General features: G+C 52.9%; 1 protein-coding gene across 1 annotated transcript in view; it reads left to right on the plus strand.

Annotated features, from left to right (window-relative positions):
* Positions 1–796: 796 nt before the first annotated feature.
* Positions 797–23,078, plus strand: part of LOC140404057 (transcription factor SOX-10-like) — a 26,477-nt gene continuing 4,195 nt past the window's right edge. The window contains 1 exon segment of the mRNA XM_072492412.1: positions 797–1,347. Coding sequence (XP_072348513.1) covers positions 956–1,347 — 392 coding nt within the window. The 5' untranslated portion in view covers positions 797–955.

A 23,078-nucleotide genomic window follows, 5' to 3' on the forward strand; every position in this document is an offset into this window, starting at 1 on the left:
AAGGTGAATCATTGACAGCGTCTGGCTTGGGAGGCTCAGGGACTGTGGAGCACTCAGGGACTTGAGTCCAGGGGTAGAGGATCATTTCAACCCCAACCAGCCATCCAGCTGTTGATTTAACAGCTGCAACATTTGCAGATGGAAGTTTTAAAATGTCCAAGTGTTAGCTTGGGAGCTTTTCTCTTTCAAAATCTCAAGGCTACCTTAAAACATCCTTCCAATTCTGGCAAATGCAAACCGCTTGCCTCTGGGAGGAGCCCAAAGTTGTCCCCACCCACTCTTTGGAAAAGTCACCAATTGTGGAGGTCCATCAAGGGCCTGGCCAATGGTAGAGAAGTGACCAGTGGGGAAGGGGAGGGTGGTGGGCATCATATTTAAAGCTGCGGGGCTGAGCGTGGCAAAGTTTCTTTTGTCAAAAAAGTTTCATGTGAGTTGGAGACCGGCTGGGTCTGCACTTTGGGAATATTCTGGGGGTGTGAGCGAGAGAGAGAGAGAGAGAGGACACATCCCAGAACTGCAACCGAGGAGCAACATTTGGAGCAGGCGAACATTGTTTGCTCTGTTGTCTTTTTATTAAAGCCTTCAACATCAACAACAACAAAAAAACCTCGGTGAACTTTTAATCCAGCAAGGAATTGTGTGTAATAACTTTCGGGGGGGGGGGGGGGGGGGTTGTTTTTCGAGGGGGAGAGAAAGTTTGTGAAATCGCTGCATTCTACCTGAAACTGACAAATCACAGCTTGCAGAACAAGTTTGACAAGTTGCAAAACTTTTTTCCTGTGTGTGTGTGTGGAGGGGAGGGAGGGAGGGGGGGGGGGGGGACTTGTGAATCTGCTGCCTTGTCAAAGAAGCCCATTCATTTGGTTTAGTTTTTAGCAAGAATATCCCTGTGGATTTTTTTTATTTTGTGTGAGAGGGAGGGAAAAGAAGAAGAGGAAAGATTTCGAGCAGGAAAATGACGGATGATCGCAGTGTGTCAGATGTGGCCAGCCCCGGAGGCTCTGAGAGCGACTCGGTGGTGTCCCCGGGATCTTCCTTTGCTGCCGATGGGGAGGAGAAGTCCCAGCTCCAGGCCAGCGCCGAGGAAGGGAGTGGGAAGCGGGAGAGCGACGAGGAGAAGTTCCCCCTGTGCATCAGAGAGGCTGTGAGCCAAGTGCTGGAGGGCTACGACTGGACGCTGGTGCCCATGCCAGTGAGGGTGAACGGCTCCTCCAAGAACAAACCCCATGTCAAAAGGCCAATGAACGCTTTTATGGTATGGGCACAGGCGGCGAGGAGGAAGCTGGCAGACCAGTACCCACATCTACACAACGCAGAGCTCAGCAAAACTCTGGGCAAACTCTGGAGGTGAGTCCTTGGGCGTCAAGTCGAATAATAATTGCCCCCTGTAGCCTCCCCCAAGACCTTTTCTTCCCTCCTCCTCCAGTCAGCCTGGTTAATAAAGGTCTGCTCTTAAACTCATAGATCATCGAATTTACAGTGCAGAAGGAGGCCATTCGGCCCATCGAGTCTGCACCGGCCCTTGGAAAGAGCACCCCACCCAAGCCCACACCTCCACCCTATCCCTGTAACCCCACCTAACTTTTTTTGGACACTTAAGGGGCAATGTATCTAAGGCCAATCCACCTAACCTTCACATCTTTCGGGACTTGCAGGAGGAAACCCACGCAGACACGGGGGAGAACGTGCAGACTCCACCAAAACCGTGACCCAAGCCGGGAATCGAACCTGGGACCCTGGTGCTGTGAAGCAACTGTGCTAACCACTGTGTTACCGCGCTGCCCTAAACTGATCAGATTCCCTCCCTCCACCCCCTCTGCAAATTGGGTTTTAAACCTGGGTTTTAAGAAGTGTCCGTTTTCACTCTGGACGTGCAGGAGCTGTGACTGGGTGCATTCAAACCCCGAGCGAGATAGTTGGTCAATTTGCCTTTATCCAGATCGCCCTTCACCGGTTACACTTCCTGTTCATCCCACACACACACACAAACCTGGAGACCCCAGAAAAGTTTCCAGAATTTTCTATTTGCTTATGTTGGGGGTTTGGCTCTCGTTGCTTTATTTTTGTTGTTGCAGGTTTCAACTAGTTTGTCATTAACTTAATTACTATTCGGGGGAAGAAGTCCGATTATGTGACGGAACCCAGAGTTAATTTGAATCACTTTGTTTTATGGGCAGGAAATGTCACCCGTTGTTGGTGGAAAGTCTTTTTCAACCGTTCAACGAGCTCTTTTCAAATGTCTTTCTCGCCATCCCTAATTGGAATAAAGTTAATGAAATGGGGCTGAAAATTGGGGGAGATATCCCAGAAAGGTGATTGGATTAGGAGAGATTGCATTGAGGGGATTGTGATCAATCTCCAAACCAGTCTGACTTGGTGAGGAGAAAATTCAGTCCACATCACCAACCTCACCTTGACATGAATTTGGGGAGATGGAAAGATGGACAGAGTGAAAATGAAAATCGCTTATTGTCACAAGTAGGAGTGAGGGAGATGGTTAAGCACCCAGAGAATTGGACTGAGTTGAAAGAGAGTGAAAGCGATGGAGAGAATGTGTGGGGAGGAAGGAAGATTTGGGCGAGGAGGAAGTTGGGCAGTTGGAAAAGAGAGTGAGATGGGCACAGCGAGTGTGAGGGGGGGTGGCATGGTAGCACAGTGGTTAGCACTGCTGCCTCACGGCGTCAGGGACCCGGGTTCAATTCCTACCCCGGGTCAATGTCTGTGTCCGCGGAGTCTGCACCTTCTCCCCGTGTCTGCCTGGGTTTCCTCCGGGTGCTCCGGTTTCCTACCACAGTCCAAGACGAGGTAATTTGGGACATTCTGAATTCTCCCTCCGTGTACCCGAACAGGCGCCGGAATGTGGCAGTCAGAGGCATTTCATGGTAACTTCATTGAAGTGTCAATGTAAGCCTACTTGTGACAATAAAGATTATTATTTTTAAAAGATGTGCGGTTTAGGTGGATTGGCCACGCTAAATTGCCCTTAGTGTCCAAAAGGTTAGGTGGGGTGACAGGGTGGAGATTTGGACTTGGGAAGGGTGCTCTTTCCAAGGGCCGGTGCAGACTCGATGGGCCGAATGGCCTCCTTCTGCACTGTAAATTCTATGATCTATAAATGAGGGGGAAATGGACAGAGAAATAGGTGGGAGAGAGGGAGGCAGACTGAAACTTGGGCACAGAGCGAGAAGATTAAAAGAGAGATGGCTAGACAGAGTGAAGGGGGGAATAAAATGGACATTGAAGGGAAGGGAAGGAATAGACAAAGTGAAAAAATTGGGATGACGAATCTAGACAGATGGGCAAAGAGTTGGATAGAGAGGATTGGCGGAAAAATAGATAGATGGACAGAATGTGCGAGTGCACAGATAAAGACAATGGGATAAAGAGAAAAGGTGAAGAAGAAAAGCAATATCGATAATCACAGGAGAACAAAGTTGAGAGAAAGGGGGGAAGAGAGGAACCCACACACGGTTGAACACAACTGACAGTGGAAGAGAGACTCGCTCGTTCTATACAAATAAAATTAGAGCTCACCATGGGATTGGTGGTGTCAACACCAAGTGAGCATTATTCGGTGTAGCGTAAGGCGTGGGGCAGGGGTGATACTGAGGGGAGGAGGGGGGGGGGGGGCAGGAGTAACATTGTCCAGACAATAACAGGGTGTGGTTTGGTGGATTTTTGACTTTGGGTTGGTGGAAGTGACTGTGAGCACAGGCTGTCCCTCAGCACGAGGGAGGAGGCTGATGTAGGAGGTATTGGGAGGCTGAATGTCACATCAGTGCGGAGGGGAGGTCCTCATCTTCCACCCAGGTGGAGCTAAGGGGCCTGAGCTGATGGAAGGAGAGTCCATTTTGATAAACCCCCACAGTGGGAGTTTCTGACAATTGTCAGGTGATGTATTCTCCACACTGCTGGAAAGGAATCAAGTGGTTATTATTGGTGCAATCGTACAACAGTCTATACCCTCGCTTTGCCCCTCAACACATTCTTCAGGGTGTCAGCAGTGGCTCAGTCTGTAACACTCTCACCACTGGGATTGGAGGTTCGAATCTCACCCCAGAGACTAGGGTGCAAACATCCAGACTGATCTTCTAGTGCGGTACTGAGGGAGTGCTGCATTGTCTGAGGTGCCAATGTTTTGGAGGGTGCGTTAAACCAAAACCCTATTTGCCCCCTCAGGTGGACATAGATGGTTCCCATGGCCACGATAATAATAATAATAATCGCTTATTGTCACAAGTAGGCTTCAATGAAGTTACTGTGAAAAGCCCCTAGTCGCCACATTCCGGCGCCTGTTCGGGGAGGCTGTTACGGGAATTGAACCCGCGCTGCTGGTCTTGTTTTGCATTACAAGCCAGCTGTTTAGCCCACTGTGCTAAACCAGATACAAAGAAGAATAGAGTTCTACCCTGTCTCCTGGCTAATATTTATCCCTGAACTAACACCTGGAACATTTACCTGATTGCAGGTTGTGGGGAGGTGCTGTGTGAAAATATCTTTCTTGCATTTTAACGGTGACCCTGTGTCAAAAACATTTCACTGACTGGGAGGTGTTATGGGTTATTCCAAAGCTGCAATAGTGCAACTGTAACACAATTCAAAAGATTAGATCTGAACACACCAGAAAGCAGCAATGGTAATTCTGTAGAAGTTGAGCGTGTACCGGCCCTGTCGTCGAGATCGGAGATTTTTGTCCTCTCTTCTCATCCTGATGAACCGGCCCTCTATCTCCACCACTTTCACCCATTGCATCTTCCAGCACTGTCCTGTCCAGCCTCCCACATCCCGCAGCCTGGAAGCTTCAGCCAGCCGCGTCTCCTTACCCCCATCCCACTTGCGTTCATCGATCTGCACTGGCTGCCTGTCAGGGAACATTCCCGTCCTTGTTTCCGAATCCTTCCATGACCTCCCCCTCCTCCCTATCACTGTCATCTCCCAGAACCCTCCCAGACCTCGGCGCTCCTCCAATTCCAACTTCCTGAGCATCGCCGATTTCTACGGCACTGCCATTGGCAGCCACGCCTTCAAGCGCCTGAGCCAAGAACTCTGGAATTCTGTCTGGAAACCGAATCCCCACTCTGCCTCCTTGAAGGTTCCTCTTTGGGTCACTTGTCCTAGTTTCTCAAACTTTGTTTGATTTTTTTTTTTTTTAATTTTAATTTCGAGTACCCAATTCTTTTTTTTTTCCAATTAAGGGGCAATTCAGCGTGGTCAATCCACCCACCCTGCACATCTTTGGGTTGTGGGGGTGAAACTCACGCAAACACGGAGAGAATGTGCAAACTCCACACGGACAGTGACCCAGAGCCGGGATCGAACCTGGGACCTCGGTGCCGTGAGGCAGCAGTGCTAACCACCGTGCGGCCCTCAAAACTTTGTTTGGAAATCACTCCCCAGAAGCTCATTGGGACGTTTAACCACATCCAAGGTGCAATATAAATGTATGATGTTATTTTACAGGGTTTCCACCCTCACCGTCCATGTGGTGCACGGCCATCAACAAACCCCCCCCCCCCCCAACCCACCTGCCGCCTGTTACGCATTCTCGGCAAATCGCTGGTGACACTCTTGGTATAGTTGGGGGGAAAAGTGGTGGAGCCAGAGGGAAAGAGGGACAGGGGTCTTTGTCTGTTAGAGCGACATATTGTGAGGGAAATGACCAGGGTGCCCACTGATGTGGGGGCTCCGAGCAGGGTGCCCGCTCTGGGGGCGGGGAGGGGAGAGTTCTGAGCAGCGTGCCCGCTCTGGGGAGGGGAGAGTTCCGAGCAGGGTGCCCGTTCTGGGGGAGGGGAGGAGAGCGTTCCGAGCAGCGTGCCCACTCTGGGGCCGGGGAGGGGAGAGTTCCGAGCAGGGTGCCCGCTCTGGGGGTGGGGGAGGAGAGAGTTCCGAGCAGCGTGCCCACTCTGGGGGTGGGGAGGGGAGAGTTCCGAGCAGGGTGCCCGCTCTGGGAGGGAGGGGGCTCCGACCAGGGTGCTCGTTCTCAGGGAGGGTGGTGGGGGGGGGGGGGGGCTCTGAGCAAGATGCCCACTCGGGGAGGGGGGCTCCGAGCAGGTTGCCCGCTCTGGGAGGGGAGGGGGGCTCCGGGCAGGTTGCCCGCTCTGGGAGGGGAGGGGGGCTCCGAGCAGGGTGCCCGCTCTGGGAGGGGAGGGGGGCTCCGAGCAGGGTGCCCGCTCTGGGAGGGGAGGGGAGCTCCGAGCAGGTTGCCTGCTCTGGGAGGGGAGGGGGGCTCCGAGCAGGTTGCCCTCTCTGGAGGGGAGGGGGGCTCCGAGCAGGTTGCCCGCTCTGGAGGGGAGGGGGGCTCCGAGCAGGTTGCCCGCTCTGGAGGGGAGGGGGGCTCCGAGCAGGTTGCCCGCTCTGGAGGGGAGGGGGGCTCCGAGCAGGTTGCCCGCTCTGGAGGGGAGTGCCCACTAAGCTTCCTGGCTCAAGGTGAGAAAATGTGCAGCATTGGTCGGGTGGAATTGGAACTTTTCACCAGCAAAATTAAACTGACTTTTCAATAATAAACTCTGGGCTATTTATATTGAGGAGAGTAACTGGCATCCGGTAGTGAGCAGTAGACCGAAATCCGAGCTCTGCTCTGTGCTCACGCTGCCTAAAACCTGTTGTGCTAGCTGATGTCGTTCAGCGGCCCTGGAGTTGGAATTGTTGCTTTGTAGCTCCTTGCCACACGTGTGCCATACATGTGCCACGTGTATATGATGGGATGGGTTCAGTGTGGAAGAAAGTTTGGGCAAGGGGGGGAAGAGGTAAAAGAGGTTTTCCAGTCGCGTCAATCCGTCCCCAAATATTCATTCCCAATCTCTCCCTTTTGGGAGTGACATTTGGAATTGGGGATGGGGATTGAATTGACTGATGGTGAAAAGGGATGATGAGTCTCTCAGCTGCAAGATTTGGCACAGTCCGACAAGTTGGTGCATTCCAACCTGTAGCCAACTTTGGCAAAGAGTCTTTCTTCATCTAGAGGCAGTGGGATTCTTTCCAGCAATTCTACAGGACATAATCCCTCACAGCCGTAAGTGAATCGGAGAGGAGGGTTACATCGCCTCAAGGCTCAATCACTCCAATGCAATCCTGGTCAATCTCCTACCTTCGACCCTCCATCAACTCATTCATGCTTTTAATTCCTCACCCCTCCCGATCTCTGGGATCAGCCGGAATTAGGAGCGCGACGTGGCCGATAAAGGATGAGGCCTCCCCCAGGCCGTTAGGCCTCATGAGATCTAAATCACTCTGGGCGGGATCCAGTCTCACACAGCTAAGTGGGTTTAAGAACCTAAATAACTGTGCTGACACCGGATCTAACCGGCATCTACCAGCCCCCCCCAGGGCGACCCAGACGGGCGCCGATCAGTACTCGTCTGTGGCGCACCTGGGGGGGGGTCACACAGGTCATTGGAGGCCCCTGGGTGGTCAGGGACAGAGTAGGGTGACATCCTGGCTCTCCAACTGTGCACCTTGGCACTGCCACGCTGGCACTGCCAATGTTCCTGGGTGGCATTGCCAGGGTGCTGAGGTGGCACTGCCATGGTGGCACTACCAAGGGTCAGGGCCTGGGGGGGGGGGGGCCTGCCCATGAAAGGAGGGATGAGAGGGGTAGGAAGGGTGGGGCAGTGAAGGGCCTCCGCAAGGTCGGGAGTGTTGAAGGGGGGGGGGGCACGAAAGGGGGCGTGGGGAGGCCTGAAAAGTGGGGGCCTCAGCGGGGTGTCCTCACTTGGTCGGGGGTGGGGGGGGGCGGGAAGCGGGTAGTACCCATGTATGTGGGGGTGACATTGCCCATGGGTGGGGATTGTGGGGGACCTTCAAGCTCACTTAGAGGTTAGGGCACCCTTTCAAAATGGTGGCCTGATCTCCATGGACCTGGCCTGGCCGGCGGCTTCCGCTCCCGAGTGATGGAAAACATTTGAAACGTGGGCGAGCCTGAAACTCTCAGGGCCCGGAAAAGTGTCAAAGTGCGGTTAGATAGCGGTGGGGAACTCACCAACAGCTGGCGGGAAATTCCCAGCAAAACCCGCCTGAAATGACACTTGGAAACTTTTCCATTCGATCTCGCCCTCAATCTCTCCATCGCTCTTCTGTTAACACGCTTTTGATCATCTGTCCTGCAATCTCCTGTTGTGGCTCCCTACTCAGTATTGTCAGACTGAAGGACTGTGGAATGTTTACTGGGCAATAGGGCCTTTATCGATTGTTGTTGAGGTGGCGCCGATTCTCCCGAGCGAGTCTCCGGGATGTTTGGTTTCTGTCACTGGCAATGGCGCCACCATGTCTCAGCCTCGTGGTACTTGCTGGCCCATGTGCCCCCACTCTGACAAGTACAGCACGGGGTTAGATACAGAGTAAAGCTCCTCGACACTGTCCCCATCAAACACTCCCGGGACAGGTACAGCACGGGGTTAGATACAGAGTAAAGCTCCCTCGACACTGTCCCCATCAAACACTCCCGGGACAGGTACAGCACGGGGTTAGATACAGGGTAAAGCTCCCTCTACACTGTCCCCATCAAACACTCCCAGGACAGGTACAGCACGGGGTTAGATACAGAGTAAAGCTCCCTCTACACTGTCCCCATCAAACACTCCCAGGACAGGTACAGCACGGGGTTAGATACAGAGTATAGCTCCCTCTACACTGTCCCCATCAAACACTCCCAGGACAGGTACAGCACGGGGTTAGATACAGAGTAAAGCTCCCTCTACACTGTCCCCATCAAACACTCCCAGGACAGGTACAGCACGGGGTTAGATACAGAGTAAAGCTCCCTCTACACTGTCCCCATCAAACACTCCCAGGACAGGTACAGCACGGGGTTAGATACAGAGTAATGCTCCCTCTACACTGTCCCCATCAAACACTCCCAGGACTTACAGCACGGAATTATAATAATAATCCGGTGCCTGTTCGGGTACACTGAGGGAGAATCCAGAATGGCCAATTCACCTAACAAGCACATCTTTCGGGACTTGTGGGAGGAAACCGGAGCGCCCGGAGGAAACCCTGAGTGAAGCTCCCTCGATCCTGTTGTCTGCCATAATATCTCCTTATTTGATTTGGTGTTTGCCAAAACGGAACCACCGCTTTAGAGAACACTTAAAATTAAGTTAAGATTAGGTGGTGTGGGTCTGGAGTCACATGTAGGCCAGGCCTCATAAGGATGTCAGATTTTCCTTCCCCGAAGAGCGAGCTTGAACCAATTGACTCGCTGAATCATCAGTCCAGCAGCGTCGTGGACCCCTTCACTCATTCTAAGGGGTTTTTTTTTAGTTTATTTTTAAACTGATTCTAAATTCACAAACTGCCTTGGCGGGACCTGAACTCACGTTCTCTGGATTACTGGATCAGTAGCATAACCACTACGCAACTGTGCGGTAGTGTGAATGAGTTAAGTGACCAGCAGCACCCCCCCCCCCCGCCCCCTCCCCGCTCCCCTGATCGTCACTCCCACTCTGGTATTCAGCAGGCAGTGAGGGGTTAATAGTTGGTGTTTTGGTTATTGTCACAATTTTGGTTGTGTTGAAGACTTGATACTTTTGCTCAGATTAATTGACAGAGAAACAGAGTGTAGGGGTGCAGCGATGTGAATTTCTGGGCGGCTCTGGCTGGAGTTCAGGGTCAAAGTTGTGACATTCTGCCCCCACTCTCCCCAAGCACCCCCCCCCCCCCCATTTCTCCACAGGGTACAGAATGCCCAGTCCACACCGAGACCCACCCAACTGAACTTCGAGCATCTGGGAACAGTTTAGAGAGGTTTAGCACACAGAGAGTGGGCGGGTGTGAGTGAGGAGAGATTGAAGAGAGGTGACAGAAAAGGCAGACTGGAGATGGATGAAGGGACATTTCTTGCGCTCTGCAGATTGGACAGTGAAAGCAGAACAAATTCAATCAGTTCAGGATGGGAGCTTTGATTCTTTTACCCCCTTTGAACATATTGATCCTCTAAATCTGCACTGCTCACATCACACCTAACGTCAACGTTTCAAGCTTGTTTTAAAAATGCTTTGGCCCCCTTTTTCGAGAGGCGCCAGCTGCTGTCTTGGCTAATGACAGGTGTTCGGACTGCAGGGACTCACCAAGGTTCCTTAGACAGCACCTTCCAAACACACAGCAACTGCCATCTAGAAGGACGAGGGCAGCAGATACCTGGGAACCCCCACCACCTGGAGGTTCCCCTCCAAGTCACTCACCACCCTGGCTTGGAAATATATCGGCCATTCCTTCGCTGTCGCTGGGTCAACATCCTGGAACACCCTCCCTAACAGCACTGTGAGTGTACCTACACTTCGAGGACTGCAGCGGTTCAATAAATGCTGGGCCTAACCAGCGACGCCCACATCCCGTAAATGAATTTTTAAAAAAGGTAACGTAAAGCTCCTTCTACTCTGTCCCCATCAAACACTCCCAGGACAGATACAGCACAGGGTTAGATACAGAGTAAAGCTCTCTCTACTCTGTCCCCATCAATCACTCCCAGGACAGGTACAGCACGGGGTTAGATACAGAGTAAAGCTCCCTCTACACTGTCCCCATCAAACACTCCCAGGACAGGTACAGCACGGGGTTAGATACAGAGTAAAGCTCCCTCTACACTGTCCCCATCAATCACACCCAGGACAGGTACAGCACGGGGTTAGATACAGAGTAAAGCTCCCTCTACACTGTCCCCATCAAACACTCCCAGGACAGGTACAGCACGGGGTTAGATACAGAGTAAAGCTCCTTCTACTCTGTCCCCATCAATCACACCCAGGACAGGTACAGCACGGGGTTAGATACAGAGTAAAGCTCCCTCTACACTGTCCCCATCAAACACACCCAGGACAGGTACAGCACGGGGTTAGAGTAAACTCCTTCTACACTGTCCCCATCAAATACTCCCAGGACAGGTACAGCATGGGATTAGATACAGAGTAAAGCTCCTTCTACACTGTCCCCATCAAATGCTCCCAGGACAGGTACAGCATGGGGTTAGATACAGAGTAAAGCTCCCTCTACACTGTCCCCATCAAACACTCCCAGGACAGGTACAGCACGGGGTTAGATACAGAGTAAAGCTCCCTCTACACTGTCCCCATCAAACACTCCCAGGACAGGTACAGCACGGGGTTAGATACAGAGTAAAGCTCCCTCTCCACTGTCCCCATCAAACACTCCCAGGACAGGTACAGCACGGGGTTAGATACAGAGTAACGCTCCCTCCACACTGACCCCATCAAACACTCCCAGGACAGGTACAGCACGGGATTAGATACAGAGTAAAGCTCCTTCTACACTGTCCCCACCAAACACTCCCAGGACAGATACAGCACAGGGTTAGATACAGAGTAAAGCTCCCTCTACACTGTCCCCATCAAACACTCCCAGGACAGGTACAGCACGGGGTTAGATACAGAGTAAAGCTCCCTCTACACTGTCCCCATCAAACACTCCCAGGACAGGTACAGCACAGGGTTAGATACAGAGTAAAGCTCCCTCTACACTGTCCCCATCAAACACACCCAGGACAGGTACAGCACGGGGTTAGAGTAAACTCCTTCTACACTGTCCCCATCAAATACTCCCAGGACAGGTACAGCATGGGATTAGATACAGAGTAAAGCTCCTTCTACACTGTCCTCATCAAATACTCCCAGGACAGGTACAGCATGGGGTTAGATACAGAGTAAAGCTCCCTCTACACTGTCCCCACCAAACACTCCCAGGACAGGTACAGCAGGGGGTTAGATACAGAGTAAAGCTCCCTCTACACTGTCCCCATCAAACACTCCCAGGACAGGTACAGCACGGGGTTAGATACAGAGTAAAGCTCCCTCTACACTGTCCCCATCAAACACTCCCAGGACAGGTACAGCACGGGGTTAGATACAGAGTAAAGCTCCCTCTCCACTGTCCCCATCAAACACTCCCAGGACAGGTACAGCACGGGGTTAGATACAGAGTAACGCTCCCTCCACACTGTCCCCATCAAACACTCCCAGGACAGGTACAGCACGGGATTAGATACAGAGTAAAGCTCCTTCTACACTGTCCCCACCAAACACACCCAGGACAGATACAGCACGGGGTTAGATACAGAGTAAAGCTCCCTCTACACTGTCCCCATCAAACACTCCCAGGACAGGTACAGCACGGGGTTAGATACAGAGTAAAGCTCCCTCTCCACTGTCCCCATCAAACACTCCCAGGACAGGTACAGCACGGGGTTAGATACAGAGTAAAGCTCCCTCCACACTGTCCCCATCAAACACTCCCAGGACAGGTACAGCACGGGATTAGATACAGAGTAAAGCTCCTTCTACACTGTCCCCACCAAACACTCCCAGGACAGATACAGCACGGGGTTAGATACAGAGTAAAGCTCCCTCTACACTGTCCCCATCAAACACTCCCAGGACAGGTACAGCACGGGGTTAGATACAGAGTAAAGTTCCCTCTACACTGTCCCCATCAAACACTCCCAGGACAGGTACAGCACGGGGTTAGATGCAGAGTAAAGCTCCCTCTACACTGTCCCCATCAAACACTCCCAGGACAGGTACAGCACGGGGTTAGATACAGAGTAAAGCTCCCTCGACACTGTCCCCATCAAACACTCCCAGGACAGGTACAGCACGGGGTTAGATACAGAGTAAAGGTCTCTCTACACTGTCCCCATCAAACACTCCCAGGACAGGTACAGCACGGGGTTAGATACAGAGTTAATCCGTCTCTGCACTGTTGTCCGTCCCAATATCTCCTTATTTGACTTGGTGTTAAATTTGTTTCACTCTGTTGGACCTGCTGAAACAATGGAAATTGCTGATTCTTGTCTCGCTGGACAGAGAACATGCCAACCTTGGTGGGTGATTGTCCAGTTCACCCCCAGACGCGACCTCCCACAACCCTAAGCATCTTCCACCTCCTGGTTTTCAGCACAAATATCAGGTTGATTCTCAGAGGGTCAGTACTGAGGGAGTGCTGCACTGTCAGAGGGTCAGTACTGAGGGGAGTGCTGCACTGTCAGAGGGTCAGTACTGAGGGAGTGCTGCACTGTCAGAGGGTCAGTACTGAGGGAGTGCTGCACTGTCAGAGGGTCAGTACTGAGGGAGCGCCGCACTGTCAGAGGGTCAGTACTGAGGGAGTGCTGCACTGTCAGAGGGTCAGTACTGAGGGAGTGCCGCACTGTCAGAGGTTCAGTACTGAGGGAGCGCCGCACTGTCAGAGGGTCAGTTACTGAGGGAGTGCCGCACTGTCAGAGGGTCAGTACTGAGGGAGTGCCGCACTGTCAGAGGGTCAGTACAGAGGGAGTGCCGCACTGTCAGAGGGTCAGTACTGAGGGAGTGCTGCACTGTCAGAGGGTCAGTACTGAGGGAGTGCTGCACTGTCAGAGGGTCAGTACTGAGGGAGCGCCGCACTGTCAGAGGGTCAGTACTGAGGGAAGTGCCGCACTGTCAGAGGGTCAGTACTGAGGGAGTGCCGCACTGTCATAGGGGTCAGTACTGAGGGAGTGCTGCACTGTCAGAGGGTCAGTACTGAGGGAGTGCTGCACTGTCAGAGGGTCAGTACTGAGGGGAGTGCTGCACTGTCAGAGGGTCAGTACTGAGGGAGTGCCGCACTGTCAGAGGGTCAGTACTGAGGGAGTGCTGCACTGTCAGAGGGTCAGTACTGAGGGAGTGTCGCACTGTCAGAGGGTCAGTACTGAGGGAGTGTTGCACTGTCAGAGGGTCAGTACTGAGGGAGTGCTGCACTGTCAGAGGGTCAGTACTGAGGGAGTGCTGCACTGTCAGAGGGTCAGTACTGAGGGAGTGCTGTACTGTCAAAGGGTCAGTACTGAGGGAGCGCCGCACTGTCACAGGGTCAGTACTGAGGGGGTGCCGCACTGTCACAGGGTCAGTACTGAGGGGGTGCCGCACTGTCAGAGGGTCAGTACTGAGGGAATGTCACACTGTCAGAGGGTCAGTACTGAGGGAGTGCTGCACTGTCAGAGGGTCAGTACTGAGGGAGTGCTGCACTGTCAGACGGTCAGTACTGAGGGAGCGCCGCACTGTCACAGGGTCAGTACTGAGGGGGTGCCGCACTGTCACAGGGTCAGTACTGAGGGGGTGCCGTACTGTCCAGAGGGTCAGTACTGAGGGAGTGCTGCACTGTCAGAGGGTCAGTACTGAGGGAGTGCCGCACTGTCAGAGGGTCAGCACTGAGGGAGTACCGCACTGTCAGAGGGTCAGTACTGAGAGAGTGCCGCACTGTCAGAGGGTCAGTACTGAGGGAGCCCCCGCACTGTCAGAGGGTCAGTACTGAGGGAGTGCTGCACTGTCAGAGGGTCAGTACTGAGAGAGTGCCGCACTGTCAGAGGGTCAGTGCTGAGGCAGTGCTGCACTGTCAGAGGGTCAGTACTGAGGGAGTGCTGCACTGTCAGAGGGACAGTACTGAGGAGTGCCGCACTGTCAGAGGGTCATTACTGAGGGAGTGCCGCACTGTCAGAGGGTCAGTACTGAGGGACTGCCGCACTGTCAGAGGGTCAGTACTGAGGGAGTGTCGCACTGTCAGAGGGTCAGTACTGGGGGAGTGCTGCACTGTCAGAGGGTCAGTACTGAGGGAGTGCCGCACTGTCAGAGGGTCAGTACTGGGGGAGTGCTGCACTGTCAGAGGGTCAGTACTGGGGGAGTGCTGCACTGTCAGAGGGTCAGTACTGAGGGAGTGCCGCACTGTCAGAGGGTCAGTACTGAGGGAGTGTTGCACTGTCAGAGGGTCAGTACTGAGGGAGTGCCGCACTGTCAGAGGGTCAGTACTGAGGAGTGCCGCACTGTCAGAGGGTCAGTACTGAGGAGTGCCGCACTGTCAGAGGGTCAGTACTGAGCGAGTGCCGCACTGTCAGAGGGTCAATACTGAGGGAGCGCCGCACTGTCAGAGGTTCAGTACTGAGGGAGCGCCGCACTGTCAGAGGGTCAGTACTGAGGGAGTGCCGCACTGTCAGAGGTTCAGTACTGAGGGGACTGCCGCACTGTCAGAGGGTCAGTATTGAGGGAGCGCTGCACTGTCAGGGGGTCAGTACTGAGGGAGTGCCGCACTGTCAGAGGGTCAGTACTGAGGGAACGCCGCACTGTCAGAGGGGTCACCACTGAGGGAGTGCCGCACTGTCAGAGGGTCAGTACTGAGGGAGTGCCGCACTGTCAGAGGGTCAGTACTGAGGGAGCGCCGCACTGTCAGAGGGTCACCACTGAGGGAATGCCGCACTGTCAGAGGGTCAGCACTGAGGGAGAGCCGCACTGTCAGAGGGTCAGTACTGAGGGAGTGCTGCACTGTCAGAGGGTCAGTTCTGAGGGAGTGCTGCACTGTCAGAGGGTCAGTACTGAGGGAGTGCTGCACTGTCAGAGGGTCAGTACTGAGGGAGTCCTGCACAGTCGGAGTGTCAGTACTGAGGGAGTGCCGCACTGTGAGAGGGTCAGTACTGAGGGAGTGCCGCACTGTCAGAGGGTCAGTACTGAGGGAGTGCCACGCTGTCAGAAGGTCAGTACTGAGGGAGTGCTGCACTGTCAGGGGTCAGTCCTGAGGGAGTGCGGCATTGTCAGAGGCTCAGTACTGAGGGAGTGCCGCACGAGTCAGAGGGTCAGTACTGAGGGAATGCCGCACTGTCAGAGGGTCAGTACTGAGGGGAGTGCTGCATTGTCAGAGGGTCAGTACTGAGGGAGTGCCGCACTGTCAGAGGGTCAGTACTGAGGGTGTGCCACGCTGTCAGAGGGTCAGTACTGAGGGAGTGCCACCCTGTCAGAGGGTCGGTACTGAGGGAGTGCCACACTCTTGAAGGTCAGTACTGAGGGAGTGCTGCACTGTCAGTGGGTCAGTACTGAGGGAGTGCTGCACTGTCAGAGGGTCAGTACTGAGGGAGTGCCGCACTGTCAGAGGGTCAGTACTGAGGGAGCGCCGCACTGTCAGAGGGTCACCACTGAGGGAATGCCGCACTGTCAGAGGGTCAGTACTGAGGGAGTGCTGCACTGTCAGAGGGTCAGTACTGAGGGAGTCCTGCACAGTCGGGAGTGTCAGTACTGAGGGAGTGCCGCAATGTCAGAGGGTCAGTACTGAGGGAGTGCCACGCTGTCAGAAGGTCAGTACTGAGGGAGTGCTGCACTGTCAGGGGGTCAGTCCTGAGGGAGTGCGGCATTGTCAGAGGCTCAGTACTGAGGGAGTGCCGCACTGTCAGAGGGTCAGTACTGAGGGAGTGCCACGCTGTCAGAAGGTCAGTACTGAGGGAGTGCTGCACTGTCAGGGGGTCAGTCCTGAGGGAGTGCGGCATTGTCAGAGGCTCAGTACTGAGGAGTGCCACCCTGTCAGAGGGTCGGGGTACTGAGGGAGTGCCACACTCTCAGAAGGTCAGTACTGAGGGAGTGCTGCACTGTCAGTGGGTCAGTACTGAGGGAGTGCTGCACTGCCAGAGGGTCAGTACTGAGGGAAGTACTGCACAGTCGGAGTGTCAGTACTGAGTTTTTAAAAATTAATTTACGGGATGTGGGTGTTGCGGCTAATCCAGCATTTTTTTTCCATCCCTAATTGCCCCTTGAGAAGATAGTGCTGAGCTGCACCCTTTTATTTAATTTTTAAACTAAATTTAGAGTACCAAATTCATTTTTTCCAATTAAGGGTAATTTAGCGTGGCCAATCCACCTAGCCTGCACATCTTTGGGTTGTGGGGGTGAGACGCACGCAGACACGGGGAGAATGTGCGAACTCCACACAGACAATGACCCAGAGGCAGGATCGAACCTGGGTCCTCGGCGCCGTGAAGCAGCAGTGCTAACCATTGCACCACCGTGCTGCCTTGAGCTGCCTTCTTTAACCGCTGCAGTCCCTCAGATGTAGGTATATGCACAGGTGCTGTTAGGGAGGTATTTCCTGGACTTGACCCAGCGACAGTAAAGGAACGGCAAACAATTTCAATGTCAGGATGGTAAGCGACTGGCTGGGAAATCTGGAGGTAGTGTTGTTCGTAGCTAACTGCTGCTCTTGCCCTTGTAGTTAGTATTGGCCGAGAGTTTGGAAGATGCTGCCTAAGGAGCCTCGGCAAGTTCCTGCTGTGCATCTTGTAGATGGTACACACGGCTGCCACTTGTGCGCGGTGGTGGAGGGACTGAATGTACGTGGAAGGGGGAGCAATCAAGCGGGGCTACTTTGTCCTGGATGGTGTTGAGCTTCTTGAGTGTTGTTGGAGCTGCACACATCCAGACAAGTGGAGGGTATTCAATTACACTCCTGACTTGTGCCTTGTAGATGGTGAACCAGGCTTTGGGTGGTCGAGGCGAGGGAGTGCTGAGACACTAAACTGTCCTCTCACATGGACATAAAACATTTCCAAGGCTTCAATTCTGAAGGAGAGGAGGGGAGATTCTGGAAAATATTCATATGTCAATCAGCATCACTGTCGTTCCCACCTTGTTCTTTGTGGATCTTCCTTTGCTTTTTCAATGGAACGGGAGTCAGCAGCCCACCTCTGCGTTACTCTAGCCGACCTCACTGAATGTTGCAGGTCAGAGGGTGACCACCAGTCATCGTGCCTCTGCCGGCTCTTTGAGGGAGCGGTACCCGTCGCCCCTACCTCCCACCTGCTCCCCACCCCGCTCTTTCCCGATGTCGTAGCTCGCTGAACAAGATGCAAGCTGGTATTCCATTTCAGGGAGGTGCTCACCGGACAGACTGCAATTCATCTATTGTCTTTGAAATCCATACAATCCCTACAGTGCCGAAGGAGGCCATTCTGCCCATTGAGTCTGCACCCTTCGAAAGTGCACCCTACCTAGGCCCACTCCCCCACCCTATCCCAGGAACCCCACGCATTGATCACGGGCCAATCCACCTAACCTGCACATCTTAGGACTGTGGGAGGGAACCGGAGCACCCGGAGGAAACCCACGCACACACGGGGAGGATGTGCAGACTCCGCACAGACAGTGACCCAAGCCGGAATCGTAACCCGGCCCTGGCGCTGTGATACTGCAGTGCTAACCACTGTGCCGCCATACGTTCCATCCCAGGAGGCCTGGAGACCTCGACATGGCGCAGTTTATCACTGGTCCGCACAAACTTGGACCAGGAATGATAGCACCTGTGGGGGGGGGGGTCTGCCAGCCCATCAGAGGCCCCCGGGTGGTTGGGCTCTGGGCAGGGTGGCACCCTGGCACTGGGTGTCTGGGTCTCGGGTTGCTCATGCAGAGTTTGGGAGCTTTTTTTTTTTCTTTCACAGGATGCCGGTGTCGCTGGCTAGGCCGGTATTTATTGCCCATCTCTAGTTGCCCTTGAGAAGGTGGCGGTGAGCTGTCTCCTTGAACCGCTGCCATTCATGTGGTGTAGGTACACCCACAGTGCTGTTAGGAGGGAGTTCCAGCGACAGTGAAGAAACGACCACTGTTCATCGGTGGTGGAGGGAGTGAATGTTTGTGGAAGGGGGAGCAATCAACAGGCTGCTTTGTCCTGGATGGTGTTGAGCTTCTTGAGTGTTGTTGGAGCTGCGCTCATCCAGGCAAGTGGAGAGTTTTCCATCACACTCCTGACTTGTGCCTTGTAGATGATGGACAGGCTTTTTGGGGGGGGGGGGGGGGGGGGGGGGCGCAGGAGGTGAATTGCTCACCGCAGGATTCCTAACCTTTGACCTGCTCTTCTAGCCACAGTATTAATGTGACTAGCCCAGATTCTGATCAATGGTAACCCCAAGATGTTGATGGTGGGAGATTCAGTGATGGTAACGCCATTGAATGTCAACGGTTAGATCACCTTTTGTAGGCGATGCAGAAACTTCAAAATTTTGGTTCCACAACTTGAGATGGAGATCCTAGTTCTTTTGTTTTAGTCAAGTTGGCATCAAAGAATAATATTCATATTTCGCCAACATATATGTGGGCAGTGCTATGTGTTTCCTTGTGTCTTTGTACAGACGGTCACTGCCATTGACAGCGAAGGTAGCGGGAAAATTAAGAATTAGTTAACCATCGGAAGCAACTGGAAGCTATTAGTATCATAGAAATTTACACCATGGAAGGAGGGCATTTAGTCCTTCGCCTCCTGTGCTAGCTCTTTGAAAGAGGTATCATGCTTTGTTCTGCCTTCCCCATCCGGAAAGGTCCTCATCCTCACGTACCAGATTCCATCACCTTTTCCAGTCGAGCGTTTTGGATCCTGGCAACGACCGGAGTGAAAACATTTTCCTCTTTTCCTCTTCTATGTCGCTTCAATCTCTGGCCTCTAACTATTGAGCCACTGGCCGGGAATAGAGATTTTCTCTCTTTTCCCCCATCAAAACCTCTCGTCTTGGAAGACCTTGATTACGTCACCTCTTCATCTTCTCCAAGGGAGCAGTCCGAACTTTTCCAACTTGCCCTCGTCGATGAAGTCCCTCTTCCCTGGCAAGAAGCTGGCAAATCTCCTCCCTAACCTATCTGATACCTCTGCACCTTTCTTGAACATTAGTTCCAGCGATTGTAAAGTCCCAACATGTCCTCTCATTTTTTTAGAAACATTTAGTGAAACTTTTAAAACAAAGAACTTTCATTCCTGCAGCACCATTCACCACCTCACAACATACCAAAGGGTTTGATAACTAACTTTGATTCCCTCTGTGCTCTCCTCCCCTGCTTCACCTCCAGCAGCAGAGGCTTTGGGCGCATACACCCAACGCTCCAGGACTTTATCGCTCATCTGCAACTACTCGCCCCTCTCCTTACGGACATTCAAACCCCATCTCAAAATATTCTCTCTTCCAGTCAGCACTGAGTTCTTCCTTTGCTCCATCTCCGTGTCTATCCTTCCTGCGTGAATACCGTCTGGTATTTACAAAGCTTTTAGACATAAGAATAATTGCTAATCTTGCTATACCTCATGTAATTAGTTTAATAAAGTTCTAAATGACAGTGAATAGCTATCTTCACTAGAGTGAGAGGGACTGAGAGACACCAGTCAGTGTACAGATATCTCCCTGAGAGTGAGGGGACTGAGAGACACCAGTCAGTGTACAGATATCTCCTGAGAGAGAGAGGGAACTGAGAGACACCAGTCAGTGTACAGATATCTCCCCCAGAGAGAGAGGACTGAGAGACACCAGTCAGTGTACAGATATCTCCCCCAGAGAGAGAGGACTGGGAGACACCAGTCAGTGTACAGATATCTCCCTGAGAGTGAGGGGACTGAGAGACACCAGTCAGTGTACAGATATCTCCCTGAGAGAGAGAGGGGATTGAGAGACACCAGTCAGTGTACAGATATCTCCCTGAGAGTGAGGGGGGACTGAGTGACACCAGTCAGCGTACAGATATCTCCCTGAGAGTGGGGGGGACTGAGAGACACCAGTCAGTGTACAGATATCTCCCTGAGAGAGAGAGGGGACTGAGAGACACCATTCAGTGTACAGATATCTCCCTGAGAGAGAGAGGGGATTGAGAGACACCAGTCAGTGTACAGATATCTCCCTGAGAGTGGGGGGGACTGAGAGACACCAGTCAGTGTACAGATATCTCCCTGAGAGAGAGAGGGGAATTGAGAGACACCAGTCAGTGTACAGATATCTCCCTGAGAGTGAGGGGACTGAGAGACACCAGTCAGTGTACAGATATCTCCCTGAGTGTGGGGGGGACTGAGTGACACCAGTCAGCGTATAGATATCTCCCTGAGAGTGGGGGGGACTGAGAGACACCAGTCAGTGTACAGATATCTCCCTGAGAGAGAGAGGGGATTGAGAGACACCAGTCAGTGTACAGATATCTCCCTGAGAGTGAGGGGACTGAGAGACACCAGTCAGTGTACAGATATCTCCCTGAGAGTGGGGGGGGACCTGAGAGACACCAGTCAGTGTACAGATATCTCCCTGAGAAGGAGAGAGGGACTGAGAGACACCAGTCAGTGTACAGATATCTCCCTGAGAGTGAGGGGACTGAGAGACACCAGTCAGTGTACAGATATCTCCCTGAGAGTGGAGGGACTGAGAGACACCAGTCAGTGTACAGATATCTCCCTGAGAGAGAGGGACTGAGAGACACCAGTCAGTGTACAGATATCTCCCTGAGAGAGAGGGACTGAGAGACACCAGTCAGTGTACAGATATCTCCCTGAGAGTGAGGGGACTGAGAGACACCAGTCAGTGTACAGATATCTCCCTGAGAGAGAGTGGACTGAGAGACACCAGTCAGTGTACAGATATCTCCCTGAGAGTGGGGGGACTGAGAGACACCAGTCAGTGTACAGATATCTCCCTGAGAGAGAGAGGGGATTGAGAGACACCAGTCAGTGTACAGGTATCTCCCTGAGAGAGAGAGGTCTGAGAGACACCAGTCTGTGTACAGATATCTCCCTGAGAGAGAGGACTGAGAGACACCAGTCAGTGTACAGATATCTCCCCCAGAGAGAGAGGACTGAGAGACACCAGTCAGTGTACAGATATCTCCCCCAGAGAGAGAGGACTGAGAGACACCAGTCAGTGTACAGATATCTCCCTGAGAGTGGGGGGACTGAGAGACACCAGTCAGTGTACAGATATCTCCCTGACAGAGAGGGACTGAGAGACACCAGTCAGTGTACAGATATCTCTCTGAGAGAGAGAGAGAGGTTTGAGAGACACCAGTGAACTGATATCACCCTGAGAGGGATTGAGAGACACCAGTCAGTGCACATATATCTCCCTGAGAGAGAGGACTGAAGAGACCAACAGTCAGTGTACAGATATCTCCCTGAGAGAGAGAGGGAACTGAGAGACACCAGTCAGTGTACATATATCTCCCTGAGAGAGAGAGGGGACTGAGAGACACCAGTCAGTGAACAGATATATCACTGAGAGAGAGGGGACTGAGTGACACCAGTCAGTGTACAGATATTTCCCTGAGAGAGAGGGGACTGGAGAGACACCAATCAGTGTACAGATATCTCCCTGAGAGTGGGTGGGGACTAAGAGACACCAGTCAGTGTACAGATATCTCCCTGAGAGAGAGGGGGGACTGAGAGACACCAGTCAGTGTACAGATATCTCCCTGAGAGAGAGAGGGGGGGACTGAGAGACACCAGTCAGTGTACAGATATCTCCCTGAGAGAGAGAGGGGGACTGAGGGACACCAGTCAGTGTACAGATATCTCCCTGAGAGTGGGGGGACTGAGAGACACCAGTCAGTGTACAGATATCTCCCTGAGAGAGAGAGGACTGAGAGACACCAGTCCAGTGCACAGATATCTCCCTGAGAGAGAGAGAGGACTGAGAGAAACCAGTCAGTGCACATATATCTCTCTGAGCGAGAGAACTGAGAGACAACAGTCAGTGCACAGATATCTCCTGAGAGTGAGGGGACTGAGAGACACCAGTCAGTGTACAGATATCTCCCTGAGAGTGAGGGGACTGAGAGACACCAGTCAGTGTACAGATATCTCCCTGAGAGAGAGGGACTGAGAGACACCAGTCAGTGTACAGATATCTCCCTGAGAGAGAGGGGACTGAGAGACACCAGTCAGTGTACAGATATCTCCCTGAGAGTGGGGGGACTGAGATACACCAGTCAGTGTACAGATATCTCCCTGAGAGAGAGAGGGGATTGAGAGGACACCAGTCAGTGTACAGATATCTCCCTGAGAGAGTGGGGACTGAGAGACACCAGTCAGTGTACAGATATCTCCCTGAGAGAGAGAGAGGTCTGAGAGACACCAGTCTGTGTACAGATATCTCCCTGAGAGAGAGAGGGGACTGAGACACCAGTCAGTGTACAGATATCTCCCTGAGAGAAAGGGGACTGAGAGACACCAGTCAGTGTACAGGTATCTCCCTGAGAGAGAGAGGGGACTGAGAGACACCAGTCAGTGTACAGGTATCTCCCTGAGAGAGGGAGAGGTCTGAGAGACACCAGTCAGTGTACAGATATCTCCCCCAGAGAGAGAGGACTGAGAGACACCAGTCAGTGTACAGATATCTCCCCAGAGAGAGAGGACTGAGACACCAGTCAGTGTACAGATATCTCCCTGAGAGTGGGGGGACTGAGAGACACCAGTCAGTGTACAGATATCTCCCTGAGAGAGAGGGACTGAGAGACACCAGTGAACTGATATCACCCTGAGAGGGACTGAGAGACACCAGTCAGTGCACATATATTTCC

The sequence above is a fragment of the Scyliorhinus torazame genome, chromosome 29 (genome assembly GCF_047496885.1).
Source record: "Scyliorhinus torazame isolate Kashiwa2021f chromosome 29, sScyTor2.1, whole genome shotgun sequence".
Taxonomy (NCBI): domain Eukaryota; kingdom Metazoa; phylum Chordata; class Chondrichthyes; order Carcharhiniformes; family Scyliorhinidae; genus Scyliorhinus; species Scyliorhinus torazame.